This window comes from Solanum dulcamara, chromosome 12 (genome assembly GCF_947179165.1).
Source record: "Solanum dulcamara chromosome 12, daSolDulc1.2, whole genome shotgun sequence".
Lineage (NCBI taxonomy): Eukaryota > Viridiplantae > Streptophyta > Magnoliopsida > Solanales > Solanaceae > Solanum > Solanum dulcamara.
In genome coordinates this window covers 65443300-65465847 of record NC_077248.1, presented here as the reverse complement: position 1 = coordinate 65465847, position 22548 = coordinate 65443300, and the positions used below count along the sequence as shown (strand labels likewise).

Sequence of the window (22548 nt, the reverse complement as noted above, 5' to 3'; positions counted from 1 at the left end):
TCCTTTAATGATTTCGCAAAAAAGTGATTGTATGTCATGTCACCAAAAATTCATTAACTAACGCATACGAAAATTTGAGAAATCGTCTAATTTCTACTGAGTGGTTCCTAAATGCTATACATATGGCACAAATCATGATGAGACCATACATACTGTTTCCACGGGTCATTACGGAGGATCCTGTAAATGTTTCACAAAAAATGTGATCGAAAATCATATCACCACTTAGTGGGATTTCAATGGGTATGTTGTTGTTGTAGTAGTAGTATTATATCAATGCACGCATTGACTTATTTAAACTTTTTTATAAATTTTATTATCGCGTATATATCCGAAATTGAAGAACATAGATAAAGATAAAATATTGAAAAAATAATCTAATTACATAAATATTCCTACTATATTTACTAATTCTCCCAATATTTTGAAATAATTATAAATTGTCTCATTAATTAACAATTCCATATCTATTTCAAGTCAGATACACCTAAATACATATATTGTTTCTATCAGATACACTATGAAATACGTATACATACGGAGTGAGGCAACCAAAATGGGAGGGAGGCGAGCGAGAGAGTCGGTGTATCCCAAATACATATGAATCACACTAGATACATATATCTGGGCAGATACATTCTTAAATACAAATACATAAGGAAAGAAGTGAGCGAGAGATGGAGAGAGAAGAAGAAAGGCGAGCGAGAAAATTAGTTTATCCCAAATACATACGAATCTACTTGAATACAGTATATCTGAAATAAATTATACCTAATTTTAACCTTATATATTTGACATACTATATCTAAACCATCACATACATGTATTGTACTTAGACATCGAAATCTAACGCGAATGATAATGTCAAACAACTCACAAATAGACACCCAATTAGACCCTAAACTGATGAAATTTTTGTTGTTCGGCCACAAAATATAGTCATTTGCTGGAGGACTAAAACCCTCAGCTGCTGGCAAAAACCTTGAACACAGCCACACCTACCACTCTCCTGCTCTCTTTGCTACTGTGTGTTAAGATGGAGAAGGAAACAGTGAAGAAAAAGAAGCAAGTTCTTCTCTATTACTGTGTTGAGATGGAAGATGTTGCACGCAAAATCGCTTCTGAATCCGATTCTATTCTCCTCCATTCTATTAACTGGAGGTTCTATTCTCTTTTACCCCTTTTTGTCTCTCTTATTATGTCTTTGTATCATCAGCTTGCTATATACGCAAATTCAAACTCTTTACTTGAATTTTCTGTTGAAAAAATTAAGTGGGTCGAATCCAAAATTGAATAAAGATTACTCCTTTTCTTGTTGGTGATTCAGATTGTGTATTGGGCTGGGCGATGCTTTATGTTAAAAGGGTTAAAATGGGGGGAATATGATTTGGGTCAAATCCATAATGAGTCAAGAGGCGGAGCTAGGATTTTTGAGTTTTAAGAGTTCTGAATTCTAGAAAATGCAGTTTACCGGATTCTTGATAAATTAAAACGCAAGTACATGTCGTTGCGCTTGCTATATACGCAAATTCCAAATCTTTACTTGAATTTTCTGTAGAAAAATTAAGTGGGTCGAATCTAAAATCAAATAAAGATTCCTCCTTTTTTTGTTAAAACATTTTGGGGGTGATTCAGATTTGTGTATTGGGATGGGCGATGTTTCATGTTAAAAGGGTTTAAATAGGGGAAATATGATTTGGGTCAAATCCAAAATGAGTCCACAGGCAGAGCAAGGATTTTGAACTCTAGAAAGTGCAGTTTACAGGGTTCTTGATAACATTATTTATACAATTAACTGGATTTTTAAACCCATATACATGGTTTGAGCCAAAGTTAATGAGTTATGTTGAAGTCGAGTCGAACAGTAGGTGAAGCTGTAAAATCGAGCAAAGGTTCCTCCTTTTTTCGTCTTGTAGAAAGCTTTTTTGGGGGGTGAGCTTCAAATACTGTATTGTGATGGACGATGTTGTCATGTTAAAAGGATAAAATGAAGGAAGCTTCAATATGATTTTGGTGTTGTGAATAGTCTTAGACTAAAGTATAGTAGACCCATAGACCTCATTTTCTAGTGTAGTGTGAAACATAGATGCTTGGGTAGTATAATTCAATTGAGAAAAGACTTGAATCAATCATTGAACTATACCTTAATCTGGGATTAGTTGCTTCAGCTATGTTGAATATCCTAAATCAATTCTGTTCTATTTGGGCCTATTTCATTCGCAGGATTGATCATTGTTTAATTATTTTGTATGATGACCATCCACCTGCCGCAATCCTTTTCCTTTTTCTTGGTTTTAGACTAGTTATCCTTTGCTAAACTTGAATAGGCCGAAGTTTGAGGAATGCAATAACAAGACCTAATATTTAGTCTCTCTAAGGGCACATGATGTGTGAGTTAGGTGCATGACAAGGTTTTGTATCCTGTCCCAGACCAAAGTCCGGTATTTAAGTGGAAAAAGGTAGAGGAACGAGCCCATTACCCGCCGAGTTTCAAACCCTGCACCAGCAAGCCCTCGGGATTTCTTTGTTACAATAAAAGATCTAAATTTCACCAAAAGTTTAGTGGTAAAAAAGATGAATGTGTTAAACAATATTCAGGCAAAGGAAAAGGGTTATAAGTTATAACATCATTTTTGCATTGGTTACACAAAGTTCGATTATTAAGTTCTTGCATAATCTGTAATTTGCCAAATAATCTTGCATATTCTGTAATTTGCCAAATAATCAGACTTTCAATTGGGAATTTGTATGATGTTAATAGCCTTGAAATAATGCTATTATTGTACCATAGTTGCCATTGACTCTTTCCGACAACAAATGCTAACCAATTGGATTCATGTGCCAGGAGTTTTGCTGATGGTTTCCCAAATCTCTTTATAAACAATGCACATGATATCCGCGGGCAGCATGTTGCTTTTCTAGCATCTTTCAGCTCACCTGGAGTCATCTTTGAACAGCTTTCTGTGATATTTGCACTTCCAAGGCTGTTTGTCGCCTCATTTACACTTGTGTTACCTTTCTTTCCAACTGGTACCTTTGAGAGGATGGAAGAAGAAGGAGATGTAGCCACTGCATTTACCATGGCCAGAATAATATCAAATATTCCAATATCAAGGGGTGGTCCGACCAGCTTAGTTATCTATGACATACATGCATTGCAGGTTGATCTATTTGTAATTTTGTATTCACATTGCTCTCTTACTTGATGTGATGGTCGCTTTGGCTTTTTCTATCCGAGATTCTTTAATTGAATTGGTAATTGGAGTTCACGATCATTCGGAAGCATGAATTCTTTCTGCTTTCTCATAATCATGTTATACATCCTATTTTAGCTTTTAGGTTATGATTTTTTTGCGTTCCCCTGAAATGTCCATAATTACACTGCAAATTTCGCCTTTCTAATGGTGAACATACTTCTCTTTGTTCTGCAGGAGAGGTTCTATTTTGGAGATCATGTGCTGCCTCTGTTTGAGACTGGAATTCCACTGCTGAAGCAACGGCTTCAGCAGCTTCCCGACTCTGAAAAGGTGGGCAAGAGTCCTGTTGAGCTTTTTGTCCTTGTTTTTCCAATAAAATTATCTTGAGATGTAGTGACACCATACCAAACACACCCTTAATGTGTTCTTTATTTTCCAGATAGTTATAGCGTTTCCTGATGATGGAGCTTGGAAGAGGTTTCACAAGCAACTAGTTCATTATCCTACTGTTAGTTAAAAATTACAATTTCCTACTTTGATTTCTGCATGTTATCCAATCTTGAACTTTTGTGTAATTCAGCAGACTATCTTATTTAGGTTATCTGCACTAAAGTGCGTGAAGGTGATAAGAGAATCGTCAGGCTAAAAGAGGGTAATCCTGCTGGCTGTCATGTGGTCATTGTTGATGACTTGGTCCAGTCTGGAGGTACCTTAATTGAATGCCAGGTACTTCTGCCTCTTTAGATCTGATAAGGGTTTTAATATGTGTCAAGAGTACTTAAATGTGTTTACTCCCCATTATGTGATGATCAGTTGAAACTTTACAAGAAGCCGCTTTGCAGGTAGACTTGCTCCTACCTGCAACTAAATCTGCTTCTATATCTCTTTGATCCTTCTGGTTTGTTTAGTTCTTGTTTTGTAAATCTTCGTCTCAAGAAACTCTGGTTTTTCCATGTTCTTATTTATATTGTTAGTTTTTGGGGGTGTAAAAAGTATCTGTCTTTGGGTTGGTTGAGTAATCGTTATGATTGCTCTGTGTCATTTATTTGGCTTGCCTCTGGAGTCCTGTGTGATAAGAAAGTACAACATAAACTTATAGGTAAGTTCTACAGAATGGTGATTAGACCAGCGTTGTTGTATGAAGTGGAGTGTTGGCCAGTAAAGAACTCTCATGTTCAGAAGATGTATGTTGCGGAGATGGATGTATGGACACACTAAGAGTGATAAGATTAGGAATGATGTTATTCGGGAGAAGATGGGAGTTGACAAGATGAGAGAAGCGAGACTGAGATGGTTTGGGCATGTGCAGAAGAGAGGTGTCGACGCCCCAGTTAGGAGGTGCGAGCGGTTGGATTTGGGGGTTATGCGAAGAGGTAGAGGTAGACCGAAAAAGTATTGGAGAGAGGTGATTAAACAAGATATGACGCTACTCCATATCACCGAGGACATGACCTTAGATAGAAAGGAGTGTAGGTCGCGGATTAGGGTAAAAGGCTAGTAGGGATAGAATGGTGTTTTGCCGTGTGTCGGTTTAGAGTGGTCGTAGGTCTAGGCGTGTCGTTATAGTTGTGTTGTTATTGCTTTTGATTATCACATTACTTTGTTATCGTTATTGTTCTTGTTTTGTAAAATTTGTGTCGCTTTTCATTTGTTGCCATTATGCTATATATATGTTTTTCTCTCTTACTTGAGACTGTGACTTTTGAGCCGAGGGTCTTTCGGAAACAACCTCTCTATTTCCATGAGGTAGTGGTAAGGTCTGCATACATCCTACCCTCTTCAGAACCCACTTGTGAGATTTCACTGGGTATGTTGTTGTTGCCGCCTTTAGCAGTGAGGAGATTTTGGGGGTTTATACCTTCTAACTGGATGAGGCAAACTTAAGGATCCCAATAATCCACGTCAAATTGGATTATTGAATAAAAAACCCGAAAAAGAAGGGAAAGGAGGTAGGAAGTTAGAGAATGCACAATAAGACTCGTTCACTTCAAAACTTACAAAAGTTTCTTTTAAAGGTCTTAATGACACGAAAAATGTTTTATCCGCACACCTCCACCATTTAATGCATTGTGGTTAAAAATCGGCGCTACTCAACTTTGATGAGTACATTCATATGACAAGTTGCTAATATTGTACTTCTGATGCTTTGGTCAACCCCAGAAAGTTTTGGCCGATCATGGTGCATCAAAAGTTAGTGCTTATGTGACCCATGGAATTTTCCCAAAGCAGTCATGGGAGCGTTTTCTTCACAAGAATGATGGTAACTCTCCCAAATTATATCCATCTGCCTTTTGTTGAGCATCTCCCTTGCTTATTATCTGTGTTTCTGACGGTCGCCTATGATTTTGTTGTGAAGGCTCAGAGAAAGCGTTCACTTACTTTTGGACCACGGATTCCTGTCCTCATACTGTGAAAGCCGTCGCTAATAAGGCTCCATTTGAAGTTATTAGTTTGGCAGGATCCATTGCTGATGCTCTTCAAATATGAGAACATTGGATAGGATCAATTAGAGTGGAAGAGTGTTTGAAAAACTTGTTCTTTGACATGTTGTAACTTGTAAGGGATCTTATAAGTTGACATAGCTGAGATATTCCTGTTGTTACAGAAACTTGCCTTGTTGCATAGAGTCAACTGATTTCCTAATGAAGTCACTCTTTTTTTTGGTGACATTGGGAGCGTCTAAATATCGGAAACAACCTCTCTATCCCACAAAGGTAGGGTAAGGTTTGCATAAACCCTACCCTCCTTTAACCCCACTTGTTAGATTACATTGGGTATGTTGTTGTACTGGGGGCTTCTAAATCTGCATTTGCATTGGGAAGTTCTACATTGGGGGTGAAACGCTCCTAACAATGGCAATTTCATACTCAGGACTCGAACCTAAAATCTCTAGTTAAGGATAGAGTACTTACCTTGGTCTACCGACAATCTATAAAGAGTTGGAGAATGAACTCTCATCAACACTATAGCCAACATCAATTTATAAGAATCAAATAGTTTCTTAGCGATTGCTCAAGTCTTTGGTTCAGTAGCAAGAATGTGTTCCTAGCTATTGCCCACGGGTCGTTGGTTCAATATGTGAGTTTGACACATGATTCAAGTTCGAATACATAGACAAAAGACTTATATCTAAGTGGAAAAGGTTAGAACAGGTTCCTTATCACGTGAGTTTCAAACTTTGTGCTAACTTGCCCTTGGTTATCAAAAAATGAATATTTTCCAAGCAATTTAGGCTTCTTAACCTAAGCAATTGATTTTGCTTTGGGTTGTTAGAACTTTAAACAGGTAATTCTTTCTCCAAAGAATCATAATGAATCAATCAACTATGCCTCAATACCAACCCCTTCACACAACCCAAAGACAACGACCAATCCCTTGAAGATTCTTTCTCCAATGAACCATAATGAATCAATCAACTATGCCTCAATACCAAGCTAGTCAAGATCGATAATACAGATCTCATATATCCCACTCCATCATTCATTACTAAGAGGATTCATCATAATTAACTATCATAACGATGACCATCAACCACAATAACACTGATTTCCAGAGACAACGGAAGCTCCAGTTTAACCACAAATGTGATAAATACAACAGTAGCCAGTCATTACAAGATTCAAGAAAGAATGCAGGGTCTGTTGATCTCCATCCTATACACTTATGAAACAGCCCCACAAGTATAACAACAGTATATGCATTAGTTAAGAGAATCCCACCACAACAAGAAGCATAACAGCCAAAGTAGGAAGGAGAGAGATCCTGCACTGCTTCAATTGGCAAAGCATATCAGTAGAGAAAGACTTCACTTGTTGGCTGAATGCTTAAACCTTATTTTACTTCCCCCCTTTGTTAAAAGGATCAACAATTGTCATCATTCTACATATAAACAAAATGCTCTCTGCCACGGTAACAATGCGTCGTACATGCTCTAGAGTGTCTTTCATCCAAAAAGCAGACACTACTAGCACACATAAGTAACTATATGCAGTTCCCTGGTTTCATTGATAAATTATGTACTCGATTTTCTATTCACAGTTAGAACACTCATTGCCACGGTTGAGGGTCAGCTGCTTCCGGTGAATAGCTCTGGTCTCCCATCTAGATCACCTGTTGGGCTATCAAGAGAATCTCCTGAATATGACCCATCAGGCCGACGGATACAAATATTCAGATTGCTGGATGGCAACGTTTCCTGGACGAACCAAAAAAGCAATCAGTTAATAAGCATATGATAAACTTGTTTTTCAGACAATCTAGATGTTTTTGTAGCCCAACAAGGTTATTCACCTCAAGGAAGGGAGTTATTCAGTTATAAACGATACAACTATATTCTATGACTAATTGTACCTCATCAGCTGCCTCTTGGCCCTCTGACTGGAAAAGAATTGGTCGGCACCTTTTGTCTTCATTCATCAAGCTTGAGTTCTGGAAGTGAGTAACCAGAGCTACCTTTCCTTGGATCCGTGCGTAAGCCAACGATGCAACTTTTTCACTGTTAAACTTTTCCCACTTCTTTCCACTGAATGCCTACACAAGTTTCTAAGGTTACAAGCCATTCTAAAATATATAGAACATCCAGATTAGTTATGGAGACAAAAATATAAACATGCAAAATTTTCCTGAAAGAGAAATATACCACATTCAATGACTGCAAAACCTTCACCAAATAAATACTCCCTATGTCCCAGTTTATGTGTCATATTTTCCTTTTTAGCATGTCCCAAAAAGAATGTCAATACTTCCTAATTTAAAAACAATTTAACTTAAACTTCTCATTTTACTCTTAGATGATTTATAGCCTCAGAAATGTCTATGGCCTATTTTAGCTCACAAGTTTCAAAAGTCTTCCTTTCTTTCTTAAACTCCGTGTCTAGTCAAAACACTGCCACATAAACTGGGACGGAGGGACTATGTGGTTATTAGAGTTTATGCTTGCTACACACCAAAAAACAACCACCAACAGGAATTGGGAAAGAACTCAACCTCATAAAAGGAGACGATATGTGCAGGAGACACCATGTTGATGAAGGCATAACCAACATTACATTTATTCTGAAGGAGCAAAACAGTGAAATAATTAGTTCTACCTTCAGTATATCGAAGTCACTCAAAGTTTAGAGGTTAGCGGAGATTTCTGTGTAAACTTATCGAAAACTGTCAACAAATGAAAGAAATACACTACCTTGAAATCAATTGGCAAATAGAGGAAATCGTATGTACTCTTATGAGTCTCATCAATTGCTGCAAGTAGCATCTTTGAAGTGTACCTTAAATGACGAAGAAAAACACAAACTATTAAGTGTTAAAAATCTTACCAAAACACACATCATTTACAATTTCGATAGTTCTTACTTGTTTGGGATGTTCTTAATCATCAAGGTGGTCCTAGTATCTCCTCCACTTATGATCTTCTCCAAATCAAGCTGATACTGTTTCTTGTTGTCAATCTGATTACCACCACTCTCAATTTTTCGACTTCGACCACGTTCAATTAGTCCTTCACCACTAACTGTTCCTGCTCCTCCGTAAGAGCCATTTCCAAAAAATATAGGTCCATTTCTTGTCAATGGCATCATTCTAGAACTAGGAGAACCACTTTCAGTAAAGTTCCCAGAAAGAGCACCACCCATATTCATTGCTCCAAGGGTACCTATATTCATCACCTTACTTCCACTGTTATGACTAGAACCTCCACAACCAAATGCATGAGGGTTTATATATGATGTTTGAGGAGATTCCGGGAAAAAACCAAAATGCCTATCCAGAGGATTTCCAGATGGAGCAGACCCCACATGATGTGATCCAAGGAAAGAGTTTTGCCTACGTGAATGGAGATAGCCTTGTCCTTGTCCATTTGATGCAAATGGATGTGCCATTGATGAAGTTGGCCAGATAGGAGAGTCAGTACGCTCTGAGTGAATAGGGGGGCTACCCCAAAGAAACTGTGGACCAGAAAGTGTTCCAGTACCGGATGCCTTAGAGTTACTAAATGGCGTAGATCCCGTGCTTAAAGCTGGTTTCTGCTCAGGGACTGAAAAAGAATGCTGATAACCCACTCCTTGCACCGACTTTGGACTAGAAGTTACCTGATTCAAGTGGCCAATCCTTGCAGGATCTTTACCAATGGGTGCAATCTTCGGACTTGAGAGGTGTCCAGGAAGAATAGAGGCCAGCCCTGGCATAAGATTACCATTTACAGGGCTGAGATTTCTCAGACCAGGTGATTGACTATAACCTCGCAACGGGTTGGGTTCAACTGGACTGCCAAAGTTTGACCAGCTGCCTGTTAGATATAACACCATTATCACGTCATCTTATCAGATTATAGACTCTCCGAGGTTAACATCAGCAGTTATGCTACTTGATCAAAAATTAAAAAATATTAAAAACAGCATCTATTATTTTTTTTAATTAAACCGTCTTGGGGTGATCATAACAGATTTCTTGGGAAAAGGACAAGGCTGGAGAATACACTAATGCAGCTTTGAGATGGTCTTTATATGTATTTGATTAACACTTATCAGCTGTTTGTAACATTCAAAGCAAATTTTGAAAGGGAAAGGAGGTGGGGGGAGTGTAGGAAGAGTCCAAATATCACCCTAGAACAAGGCCAACCGCCAAATACCCTCACAGAGAAAGGCAAGCATGATTTTCAAGTAACAGAGACCTGCCTACATTGACCAATGCGAACAAAACCGCAGAATGACTAATTACAACAATGGAAATACCTGGAGGAGAGCTTGCTACCGGTGATCCAACTGAGTGCCTTAATGATCGAATTTCATCGTGTTCCAATTCTTGACTTAGTTGCTGCATCAAACTAGACATGAAAAGAAATTAATTTTCTTGCTAACTGGTTAACAACTTTCATAATATACCACATCCATCTGAATGATAGAACATGTGTTTTTCCCGATCCAAGCAAATTAATAATAAGCCACTGCAGATGGAGAGTGATCATAACAGATTTCTTGGGAAAAGGGAAAGGATGGGGAATACACTATTGCATCTTTGAGATGGTCTTTATATGCATTTGATCAACACCGATCAGCTGTTTGTAACATTCAAAACAAATTTTGAAAGGGAAAGGAGGTGGGGGAGTGTTGGAAGAATCCAAATATCACCCTAGAACAAGGCCTACTGAAAAATACCCTCACATAGAAAGGCAAGCATGATTCAAGTAACAGAGACCTGCCTACATTGACCAATGCGAACAAAAACGTAGAATGACTAACATCATGGCTAATAGTCTATAGTAGATTCTACAAGTACAACAACATACCCAGTATTGTCCCAAAAGTGGAGTCTGGGGAGAGTATAGCCCAGCAAGTGGAGTTTGGGGAGGATAAAGTGTACACAGAACTTACCCCTACCTTGGCAGGTAGAGAGGTGGTTTCCGATAGCCCATCGGCTCAAGGAAAGCAAAAACACAACATCTATGAAGACATAAGCAGTAATAACAGCAGGGTAGTAAGAAAATAGAGGCATAAGAGACAACAAGTGGTAATAGTACATTCTAAAATTAAAAATAAATAAAATTCATCCTTAAGCACTAAACTTGGTGAGTCACTAATGAAATTCAAACATCAGATATTTTTTTTATCATTTCAAACGTCAGATATATTACTAAACAGAAAAATTATTACAGCACCATAGTACTATATATAGGACAAAGCAAAATATGTGGCTGCAGCATTGAAATCTGTCATAACTCATCCATAGAATTATTAGGGCTAAAACTGAGGGTACAAGAATTTGTGAAGGAGGCAGTTAAAACCCTGAAATACTTGCAACAGAAACATAAGAATAACCAAAGCCGAACATATTTGCAGCAGAATCCAAGTTTTGCAGCTATACTTTGACAGTAAGATAAGTCCAAAATCCATATTACTGGAGCAGTGGTGTTCTTTTATTACCGGAGCAATGGTGTGGCAGGCTACTAACAGAAGATAACACCCAAACAGAAAAGTAACTTCCATCACCAGTCAACTTGCAGTTATACAATTTGACAGTCAATAAGTTAAGCCCAAAATCCATATTAACGGAGTAATGAGGTTGTAGGCTCCTAACAACTAAGTTGCGCGGACTCTTCACTTTCGATGCCGCACCCGTGTTGGATTCTCCAAAAATACACTATATTTGGAGAATCCGACACGCACCCGTTGATATTTTTGAAGAGTCCGAGCAACATAGCCTAACAGAGCCAGGATAGAAAGAAATTTCATCACTAATCAACCTGCAAAAAGATCCCAGAAATCCTAGCATGCTAAGTACCGACAAGGGTAATCATGCTTCTTTTACTTCCAGAGCGATTATTTTTCGTTTTTCACTTTCTTCCTTTTTTTGCATTAAGTTTCCTTCCTTTTTCTCATGCATGTCTGTCCATAAGCACTTATAAATTGGGGCAAAATGCTAGCTTATAATTTCATCACAAAATTTTTTGATGAAGCATTTCATCACAAAATTAAACCGGAAAGTGAAAACAAAGGCAAGTTTTTCATAGAAGAACCATAACATACTTTCGACGGGCTCCACCAGGGCGGCTGGGTTCAAGCTTTATCCGCTTTCCAGCTATGTCACTACGATTTAATGCTTTAAGAGCTGCATCAGCTGCTCTGACATCATAGAATTCGATGAACTTATGATGGCGTTTATGTGGTGTTTCCCTGATCTGCATTTTGCATACAACATGATTTAGTAAAGCATAAAAGTTTTAGAATTGCACATAAGCACAAGAACAACAAAATAATACAGCATCAACAGTGCACAAACAAGTAAAATTGATACCTCCTTCACTTCCCCATATGCTCCAAAGATTTGACGAAGATCCTCATTGGATACTGATGGATCCAAGTTAAACACGACAAGAGTTCCTTGGTTAATATCTTTCTCTGATGGATTTTCCTGGATGCAGCAATAAAGAACATTAATTAGAATTGTCTTTCCATGTTAGCATATGTCTACATAATGTGGATCCAAACCTTAGGAATAGAAAAATGAATGTCGAGCTTTCTTCGTCTCAAGGGCTTATTTTGTAGAGCACGCATTGCAGTTCGAGCAGCTCGGATGTCATAGTAAGATATCATCACAAAGCCCCTATGCTTGCATGCAGTATATAGGGTTCTGATATCACCAAATTGCTTCAGAAAAGGTATAGTAATACAAGGTTAGAAGTCTCCCATCAAAATCAATACAGATCAAGGACTCCAGTGACGAATGAAGTGAAAACCCTCTTTTAAAAATTAATAAACAAACACAAGCAGAGACACAGAAAAAGAGACAGGAAACGGGGCTCTAAAAACAGAAGCATCGGTTAGATATTATACAGAGGCTAAAGTAGCAGATCACTGATCAAATCCTTCAACTCCTTTTCGTTAGCCAAAAGAACAAAAACTAAATAAATAAACACCCAGCCTAACCAGAATAAAGTCCAGTCATCTGTTTTTAGGGCAAATTACACCCAGTGGCTATTCAGCCAAAGTAACTACCAAAAAAATGGTCATTCGCTGTATAGGCATGTATAGTCAGTGTATATTTCATGTATAGTCAAGTTATATTCAGTTTTTGAGTGAATCATAATGTATATTCAGTGTATAGCTCATGTATAAGTAATCTATATTGTATAGTCAGTGTATAGTCACTGTATATTTTCTATGATTTTGCTATTTTTTATGTAAATAAAATATGGCTATATTTGTTGTAAGCTAATTAGTTTATTGTATATATTTAAAGTTGTCCCGTGCTTTTATTCTGTCTTAATTCCATACAAGCAAAATACATGACACCTCTGAGCTCAGTAATAGGTGATCAGAGAAACCAGACTACCAGAGAAACAAGATCAGGAAGGATGGAAGTCCAGTGCACAAAGCATCCCACGTTAGTGGGGTCCAGGGAAGGGCCGCACCCCGAGGGGTGTGATGTAGACAGTCTACCCTAATGCAAGCATTAGTGGCTACTTCCACGCTCGAACGACAACTTTACCATTCAAGCATATGAAATCATCCAAAAGAAAATATTCCTAGCACAAACAGAATGAACAAGCATTTCAACTGCAATAAATGAAGCACGGGAAAAGGGATAGCAAATCAGTAGAGGCGAATTTAAAGAATATGGTAAGTTGAGCATTACCTCAAAGAGAGATTTCAACTCTGAGTCCTCCACATTGCTGTTAATATTTCGAACGAATAATGTCCTTGATGGATGCTCTCCATATGGGTGTTCACCCACAACAGTTGCAGCACCATTTGGAACACTAAAATGTCCACTACTGCTTCCAGGAATACCATCATATATGCTTAAGTTTGCAAAACCATTAAGTAAATTATTTTGATCCTCAGGTTCCATTTCTAGTCCTCCACTCCCAAAAAAATCATCTTCCAAGTCCTCCAGCTGAGATGGTAATCCACTAAGATCAAAGTCATCCATTAAGCCTGCTAGTAGCTCTTCTTCATCCCCTGGAAGCAAGAACCCAACTGGACTTGACTCAACCTCTTCTAACGGATCTTTAATTTTATCTTCCAATTGAAGCTTGCTTAAGCTGGGTGAGCTATCGTCAATGGATTGACCATAGTGCTCGGACTCATTGAAGTTTACTACACATCAGCAAAAACAGTTAAAAGGATTTGCTCAAAAATTGAAGGACACCAAGACAATTGAAAAGTAAAGATTATACTCACATTTCGCATGTGTTAGCACAGGCAATGAGCTAGAGAACAAGCTTGTATCAGTTGATGCATGATATGCGGCAGATCCAAGGGGAATGGCCCAAGCATTCTTCTCTTTGGAAGAAGTCTTTGTTGTAGCAGCTATTCAGATTGTAAAAGAATGTAACGTATGAATTCATCGAGAGCATAACAAAACTGTACCAAAACGGGCATATACTTTTCATAGGCTAAAAGAATAGTTTTACCTTCAGAGTCGTCTGACATAGGTTTCTTTAAAGGTTTCTCCATCTTTCAGTTACTGCAAATGTGACTAAGAAATAAAATGCCATGAGAAAAGCATGATTCGAAAAGGGTAAGTACCTAGAACTAAAATATGAAGTGCTATAAACTGTGATTTGCCAAGTAATATCAGATAAAACTCTTTCAATAAGCTTGGAAAGGTAACTTGATCAAATAAGCGACATAACAAATAAAATACATACAGAGAGCACTAAGATGGTTGGTAAGGAGCAGAAGTAGCAAATCTTGTTCAATAAATATGTATTAATTTATAGGCTTAATACATAGTCAGCCCCTGAAACTTGGCAAGATATTTCATTTAGACACTTCAACTAAGTCATGTTCCAATTGAACATCTCAACTCCTAATAAAGCGTTTCAATTAGACACTTTCGGTACAAATTTCAGAAAAACTTTATGCTTGTTTTCATTTGTCTATTAGGTAGTTAAGTTAACCACATAAAATATGTCATCTTCTTTAATTATAAGCATCAACCTCAAGTAGAAAATGTTTGGGGTTTTACGGCTTATTAAGGTGAATGCGTATAGTTAAAGGCAATGACATATTTTATGTGGTTAACTTAATTACCTAATATACGAATGAGAACACACAAAAAATTGAAAAATTAAACGAAACGTGTCTAATTCGAAACTTAATTAGGAGCTGAGGTGTTCAATTGGAACAACGCTTAGTTTGAGTGTCTAAATGGAACATCTGAATAGTTTAAGGGACTAACAATGTATTAAGCCTAATTTATATAGAAGTGCTACATATTAAGAAGAGTCTTTTTGACCAGTTACATATTGAAAAAAGTCTTGCACAAAAATTCGTTTAGAACCCAAAAAAACTCTAGATATTCATCTTTGTAGCAGGAAGTAAGCCATTCACATCAAGTTTTTTTTTTTTTGAAACTATTCACATCAAGTTATAACCTAAAGATCTTTGAACATATATAACTTAGCAAACGAAACATCTACTCTCAGATGTTTCAACAAAAATTAAGCACCAGACGAGCAACCATTCAATATATTATCACAAAGTTAAGATCTCTATTTCACCCGTTTTTACTGTGAGGACATTATAATGCCGATTAACATTAAATCAACATGTAACAAGGAATAGAGTCCACAAGAAGTACCAACGTCATTCTCAACCTATTCATCTTTTTGACATACTTCTCAGCCTATTCATATAAGAAATGGCAATACTAATTATAATCTAGGCTTCTAAATTTGGAGAACATCTAATTCTCTAAAAAAATGTTTAGAGTACAAAAATGAAATTGGCTCAAAGAATGGGACAAATATAGAGGAGTTTATAAAGTTGAACCAAACTAGGTTGGGATTGAGTAGTTTCTGTATTACTAAAAGTTCAATGTTTTGGTAAACAGAAATAAAACTGAACAAGTTCAGATAAAAAGGAAAAGATCAGCCCATGAAATTTACATTCTCTACTGGTCAAACCCACCCAAACCGAAACTGAAATTTATCAAATCTCATTACTGTACTAAGAAAGAAACACTAGAAACATGCTTGCCATTGTTGTCAACTGAAATCAAATGAACCATTAATTACCAATATCATTCTCAAGTCTCAACATAGCCATATAAATAATTGACAACACTAACATAAAGCTTAGCTACTAATTTTTAACTTAAAGTTCAATGCTTTGGGAAACCGACAATAGAACTGAAACAATTTCAGCCCCCCAAAAAAAAGGAAAAGATCAAACCCCATAAGCACATTGAGTTCTTGGAATTTACTTGCTGGTCAACCTAACCCCATATCAAAAATACTGAAACTAATCAAACCACGTAAGTAAACTCACAAAGAAACACTAAACAAACAATTGATTTCACCAACTCTACCTCCCATGAAAACTGAAATTAGTCGAAACCCAAAAAGGATCACAACTTTTTACAACTAAAACCAAAGAATAATACAATCTACCACACAAAACACACGAAATTCAATGAATTCAATCAAGAACTCGAACACCCACTTAAATTTTCAAAAATAAAATATTCTACTAAACTTAATAAAACCCCATAAGCATGCTAAGTTCTTGGAATTGACTTTGATTGCTGGTCAACCATACCCCATATCAAAAGAGCTGAAACTAGCATAGAAACTCTAAACAAACAATTGATTTCACCATTTTTGCCTCCCATAAAAGCTGAAATTAGCTAAAACCCAAAAAAGATCACAACTTTTCACAACTAAAACCAAAGAATAACACAATCTGCCACACAAAACACACGAAATTCAACTAATTCAAACAAGAACCCAAACACCCACTTAAATTTCCAAAACATAAAATATTCTACTTTTATTAAGTTCATGGATGTCACTTTAATTGCTGGTCAACCATACCCCATATCAAAAAAGCTGAAACTAACAAAGAAACACTAAACAAGCAATTGATTTCACCATTTTATCCTCCCATAAAAACTGAAAATTAGCTAAAATTCAAGAAAGATCACAAGTTTTTACACCTAAAACCAAAGAATAACACAATTTGCCATACAAAACACACTTAATTCAATGAATTCAAGCAAGAACTCGAACACCCACTTAAATTTCCAATAAACTTAATCAAACCCCATAAGCATGTTAAGTTCTTGTAATTGACTTTAATTGCTGGTCAACCATAACCCATATCAAAAAAGCTGAAACTAACAAAGCAACTCTAAACAAACAATTGATTTCACCATTTTTACCTCCCATAAAAACTGAAAATTATCTAAAACCCAAAAAGATCACAATTTTCTACACCTAATACCAAAGAATCACATAATCCGCCACACAAAACACATGAAATTCAACAAATTCAAGCAAGAACCCGAACACCCACTTAAATTTCCAAAAATATTTTTTTTTCTACTGATATTAAGTTCTTGGAATTCACTTTAATTACTGGTCAACCATACCCCATATCAAAAAAAAAAAAAAAAAACTAGCAACAAAAAAAACCTCTAAACAGACAATTGATTTCACCATTATTACCTCCCATGAAAACAGAAATCAGCCAAAACCCAAAAAAGATTACAACTTTTTACACCTAAAACCAAAAGAACAACAAAATCGACAACCCAAACACATGAAATTCAATGAATTCAACCAAGAACTCAAACACCCACTTAAAATTTCCCAAAATAAATATATTCTACTGACATAAAAACCCAAAACAAAATCCCAAAAAAAAGGTGGAATTATGATTTTACCTCATAGAGCGGTTGCAATTGGACAAAAACTAGGATGATCGCACACTGCCAACAATAGAAAAAAAAAAGAAGAGAAGTCCCAAAGAGGTGATGTAGCAGTAAAGAAGAAGGAAACAGTTTTCGTAAAACCAGAGAAATTGTTTTCTTCTACACTTTCACTTCCTTTTCTCCCGCCGGGACACCAGTGAAGAACTTCTAGAGAGAGAAACCCGGAAACCAAAATTGGCCCAAAAGGGGAAGAGAGAGAGAGAGAGGAGAATGATTGGAGCTTAGAGAAAGAGAGAGAACTCAGAAAGTATCTCTGTAATCTGTATCTATTATTGCAACAAAAATAATACTCCAATAATAACACCCAAAAACACAGAGGAAAAGAACAATTAATGCTAAGATTTTAAGGTTTTATTAGGTTGGAATTATTTCAGATTTGTGTTGGAAAGTCTAATTCTGAAAAAATGATCTTTCATCAAACATAGTTCATTTTAAGATTTGATTTCGAAATTTTTGATAAAATACTTATTTTATGAAAAGTAATTTTATTTACACCGTTCAAATATAAAGTTTCTGATTAAGAATATATTGAATTTGAGGGTATAATTTTTATGAATATTAATTAAAAAGGTATATAAATTTAAGATAAGAGTCTAGTTTTTTTTTGGAAGAGTCTAAATTCTAGATTCTTTTAAAAAATTGTTATTTATTAAATATAGTTTATATGTAAGATTTGAGCTCGAAAACTTTCATTATGGCATACTCTATTAAAAGTCATTTTCTTCACGCAATTTAAATTACAAAATCTTGAAAAAGACTTTATTCACCAATCTCAAGTTCCATATTATAATATTTGATGATTATTAACTAAAAAATTATATAAGCTTAGGATAAGAGTTTAAATTTTTTTATCATAAAATCTAATTTAAAGAGAAAAAATGATTACTTCTCAAAAATGATTTATTTCTAAGATTTGAGCTTTGGATCTCTTATGACGTATATAATTTATTAGAAATAAATTTATTCGGATTATATTAAATATAAATTCTCTAATTAAGAATATTTTTAATTAAAAACGACTCTATTCACATAGGTCGAGTTCAACAACATTTGATTATCAAATAAAATATATAAACTTTAGATTAAGTTTAAATTTTATTGGCCCAAAGGAGAAGAGAAATGGTGTGTGAGAGAGAAAGAGAGAAAACTCTAAAAGTATTTGTATCTATAATCATAAAATAACAAACCAAAAACACAGAAGGAAAAGAAAAATAAATACTAAGATCTTTAAATTTATGATCTTTAGACTCAATTATTTCAGATCCATATCATGAAATCGAACTTCGAAAAAAGTTATTCATAAGATTTAAATTTGAGATCTCCTATTAAAAACATACTGTATCAAAAATAACTTTATTCACACGATTCATATATAAAATTTCTTGTTAAAAATATTTTCCGTAAAAAATAATTTTAATTACGTATTTCGAGTTTGACATCATAATATTTGTCGATTGTTAACTAAAAAGTATATAAAGCTAAAATAAGAATTTAAATTTCGAGAAAAAATTGTACTCTATCAAAAACAGTTCATTCAAGATTTAATTTTGAGATCTCTGATTAGGACATACTTTATCAACAAAAACTTCATTCACATGGCTCAAATATTTCTGATTATGCCTTCTACAAAAACTTACTCTATTTACATACTTTTGAGTTCGATATCATAATCCTTAATGATTACAAACTAAAAGTATATAAAGTTAAAAAAAATAGAAAAAGAAAAATAGTCTGGTATACTTAATTTTTACTATATACGAAATTAAAAAAACTGTTAGATTACGAAAATTTATTATACATTATCTTATCATAAACTTTAAATAAAGAGTTTTCTTTTTTTATTAATGATGATATATAAATCATATATGTGTTAGTACCCTACTTTGTTAATAATTATAGTAAAAGTTTATTCTAAGTGTTAAAACAATGAGCAACTCCACGAATGATAAGCATATGTAACTTAAATATATTTTTTTCTTAAAAAAATAATATTTTTCATGGTTTCTTTATATCATACTTTTTAAATTTTTTAAGTTCCACCATATTTAAGAAGTCATTAATTTTTTAAAATATTGAATTTTTTTTTAAAGAAGAACCTTAATAGATTTTCTTCCATTAAAACCACCCTCCTGTGGTACTTTTGAACTTAAACTGAAAATAAGAGGGTAGTTTGGTTGCTGATTAAGAAGTAAATTATTTATATATTTAAATAAGCATAATTAATATCATATTTAATAGTATTTTAGTTGCTATATAAAAAATTCAGTATACTAAATATAGTGTTCGGCTATCAATTTACAACTTCACTAACATAATTAATACACGAAGAAATAAATAAATATATATATATTGTTTCACACATAATGAAAATAAAGTAATCAATATATCAATGAACTAAACTCTTTATTAGTAATTTCTGCATTACTAAAACCAAACATAACTCTAAAAAACAACCATCAGAACACACAAAATTTCAAAAAGTACAACTCCACTATAAATAAAAAATGCAATATTTTCAATAAACAATTTCAAATTCTTTTCTCTAAAACGAATCATGACAAAAAAAAAATCCAATAATAATTGAAGCATATTTCGTGTGAATTCTTCACACCTTCAAAAAGTTTGTCTAACTATTTATGCAATGTGACCATTCTATTTTAACCAGAGATTTCGTATTGATGTCCTTAAATGAAGATATTCCTAACAAATATTGAGTCCTTCCTTTTTTTTTTGTATTTTATTGAAATTTAATTATATTTGAATCGCATATTGCAAGGTTTAATTTAATTTTGTGTTCTCAACCAAAAAAAAATTATATTTAAAACTCAAAGTCAAAATCTCTTATTAGGGCTTGAGTAACTTCAACCATTTGACCACAGCTCATTCGACAACAGTGAGTCCTCTTTCAATGACACTTACCCAACACATATGAATAGTTGAACTAGAGGGTCCGGATGCCAATTAATTTATTTATCATATTTTAATTTGACACAAAAATTTTAAAAATAATTTTTGAATCCCATAATCTTAGATTAAAAATATATTAAATATCATAAAATATCTTTTAAATTTGTGATCTTAAATATGCCATATGAAAAATCAAAATTAGAAAATTGTAGAAATAAAAAAAATATTATTTTTAAAATAGACTAAAAAATTATATGACGAACAAATTAAAACGTAGAAAGTGTATATATATATATAAAAAAAAATGATTTTCCATGATTTTAACTAGGTGTAAGATTTGGTGGATGAGATTGAATCCATTGTAATTTTAGGATAGGAATGATACACATTTACTCATCTCAGCAGTCAAAAATAGTGGATGAGAAGGTTTGATTTTTTCACCCACGTGATAAATATTGCTCATTAAATATGGATTTTAGGATATAGTGATCAATAATTTTTTCTTTTCTCTCAACTAACTTATAAAAAAATTGTGCAAGTGATTGCAAAATATATATATATATATATATATATATATATATATATATATATATATATATATATATATTTGTATAGTTAGAGGTGTGAAAAAAATGTTAATTATATTATAATAATATAAATCGTGTAGTCGCACAAAATAGAATCGAAAGAGAATAGAGTCTAAGATATATACAAAATTAGATTATGATGTAATACGAATGAAATTTGATTTGTACACACATATTATCGTAACAAATATATATATTTTTTAATTTTGAATCTTTCAAATTATTTTCATAGGAGATTCATACCATTTTTTTCTAATCCTTCAAGAAAAGGATTCATCCTCTTTGTAAGAAATAAGGAATAGAATCAATAAAAAATTTCTTTTCAATTCTAATTTTATAAAATATATTTTGTATTCAATCCATAAAAATTAACAGAAAAGATAAACTCCTTATGAAGGTATCGAATTCATGTCCTGCAGATGGAGAAAGTCTTAATGGATAGTGTTTCTTCCTTTAATGACCCTTATGTACTCAAATTTAGATTAATCGAACTATGAGCTTTAAATACCAACTATTTAAAAAATTATAAAAAACATTGCAAAATATAATTTTTACAGTTAGCGGAATATATAAAAAAATATTTTAGAAAATTAATATATAAAAATTAGTTAACTTCCTCAATACAATCCTCTTTTATCATATAAAATTAGATTGTGGTGTAATAATTAAGACTTACTTTTGTATACACAAATAATGTAAGGGTCTTATACACGTAATTGATTTTTCATGTTTTTCTTACTTATATACTCTTAATTAATGCTTACAGTAATCATTAGTTGACTTTTAATGACACGTCGTGAAAAAATCTTTCACAATTAATATATCAAGCAATAACTTAAACTAAAAATATATACTATTAATTAATAATGATTGAGTTGCTTCAAACATATGAAAATATTGAGAAAAAATAAATACGAAAACGACATCTCATGTATTCACTAATTTGATGTTATTTATGTAAGATAGTTTCATGCGCCAATTCATATTTATAAGGAATCAATCAAATTTATTTCAATTTTAAGAACTTGTATAGAATTAATATATCAATATCAATTCAATCCGAACTGTTATTGAGAATGTTTATAGCTTAAGGAGGACTCGTGAAATTTGTTAAATTTTATTCTTTAACTTTCTCTTCGTATGAATGAGACGTAACTTCTCATCATATGAATAATAAAACTACAAATAGAGAATTAATAACTAAATTAATAATGTATAGTCAAAATAAAAATACTAAATATAGAGTCATGTCAATTATAGTCATTAAAAGTGTTAATCACTTAAATGCAATATAGTACGATAGCTTTCTATTTGTTTATTTTTTCATTTTTTTAAGTTCTTCCCTTTTGAACCATATAGATTATTTTTTTTGCTTATTTAGGCAAGGAGAGTATTATTATGAATGTAATAAAGAATTATTGTGAGTTCATGTTATTGATTAAGAAAAAAGACATTTCTACTTGATTATTATAGATAGAATAAATATAAACTCAACAACTAATGAACTACACTGATTTTTTGACTAAATTATTTTAAAATAGTCATGAATTCATTTTATTAAACAAGTCTATTTGGATTTTGAAGTTATTGTCTAATTGTAAAAGGGCAGCCCGGTGCACTTAAGCTCTCGCTATGCGCAG

The 22548-nt window shown here is 33.8% G+C and overlaps 2 protein-coding genes across 2 annotated transcripts; one reads left to right on the top strand and one right to left on the bottom strand.

Annotated features, from left to right (window-relative positions):
• Positions 1-822: 822 nt before the first annotated feature.
• LOC129876791 (ribose-phosphate pyrophosphokinase 4-like) lies at positions 823-5864 on the top strand. Its single transcript, XM_055952285.1, has 7 exons — positions 823-1161; positions 2846-3161; positions 3432-3527; positions 3637-3705; positions 3795-3923; positions 5358-5457; positions 5554-5864. Exons 1-7 carry the CDS (start codon positions 1037-1039, stop codon positions 5682-5684), a joined length of 966 nt encoding a protein of 321 aa, XP_055808260.1. The 5' UTR covers positions 823-1036; the 3' UTR covers positions 5685-5864.
• Positions 5865-6763: 899 nt separating this feature from the next.
• On the bottom strand, positions 6764-17672 carry LOC129875880 (protein MEI2-like 2). The gene is made up of 13 exons (XM_055951105.1): positions 17367-17672; positions 14110-14174; positions 13877-14005; positions 13329-13792; positions 12182-12340; positions 11988-12104; positions 11720-11871; positions 9929-10020; positions 8553-9483; positions 8383-8467; positions 8184-8252; positions 7548-7727; positions 6764-7392 (listed from the first exon to the last, which is right to left on the bottom strand). The coding sequence occupies exons 2-13, from the start codon at positions 14150-14152 to the stop codon at positions 7264-7266; spliced, it is 2550 nt and encodes an 849-aa protein (XP_055807080.1). The 5' UTR covers positions 14153-14174; positions 17367-17672; the 3' UTR covers positions 6764-7263.
• Positions 17673-22548: the final 4876 nt, after the last annotated feature.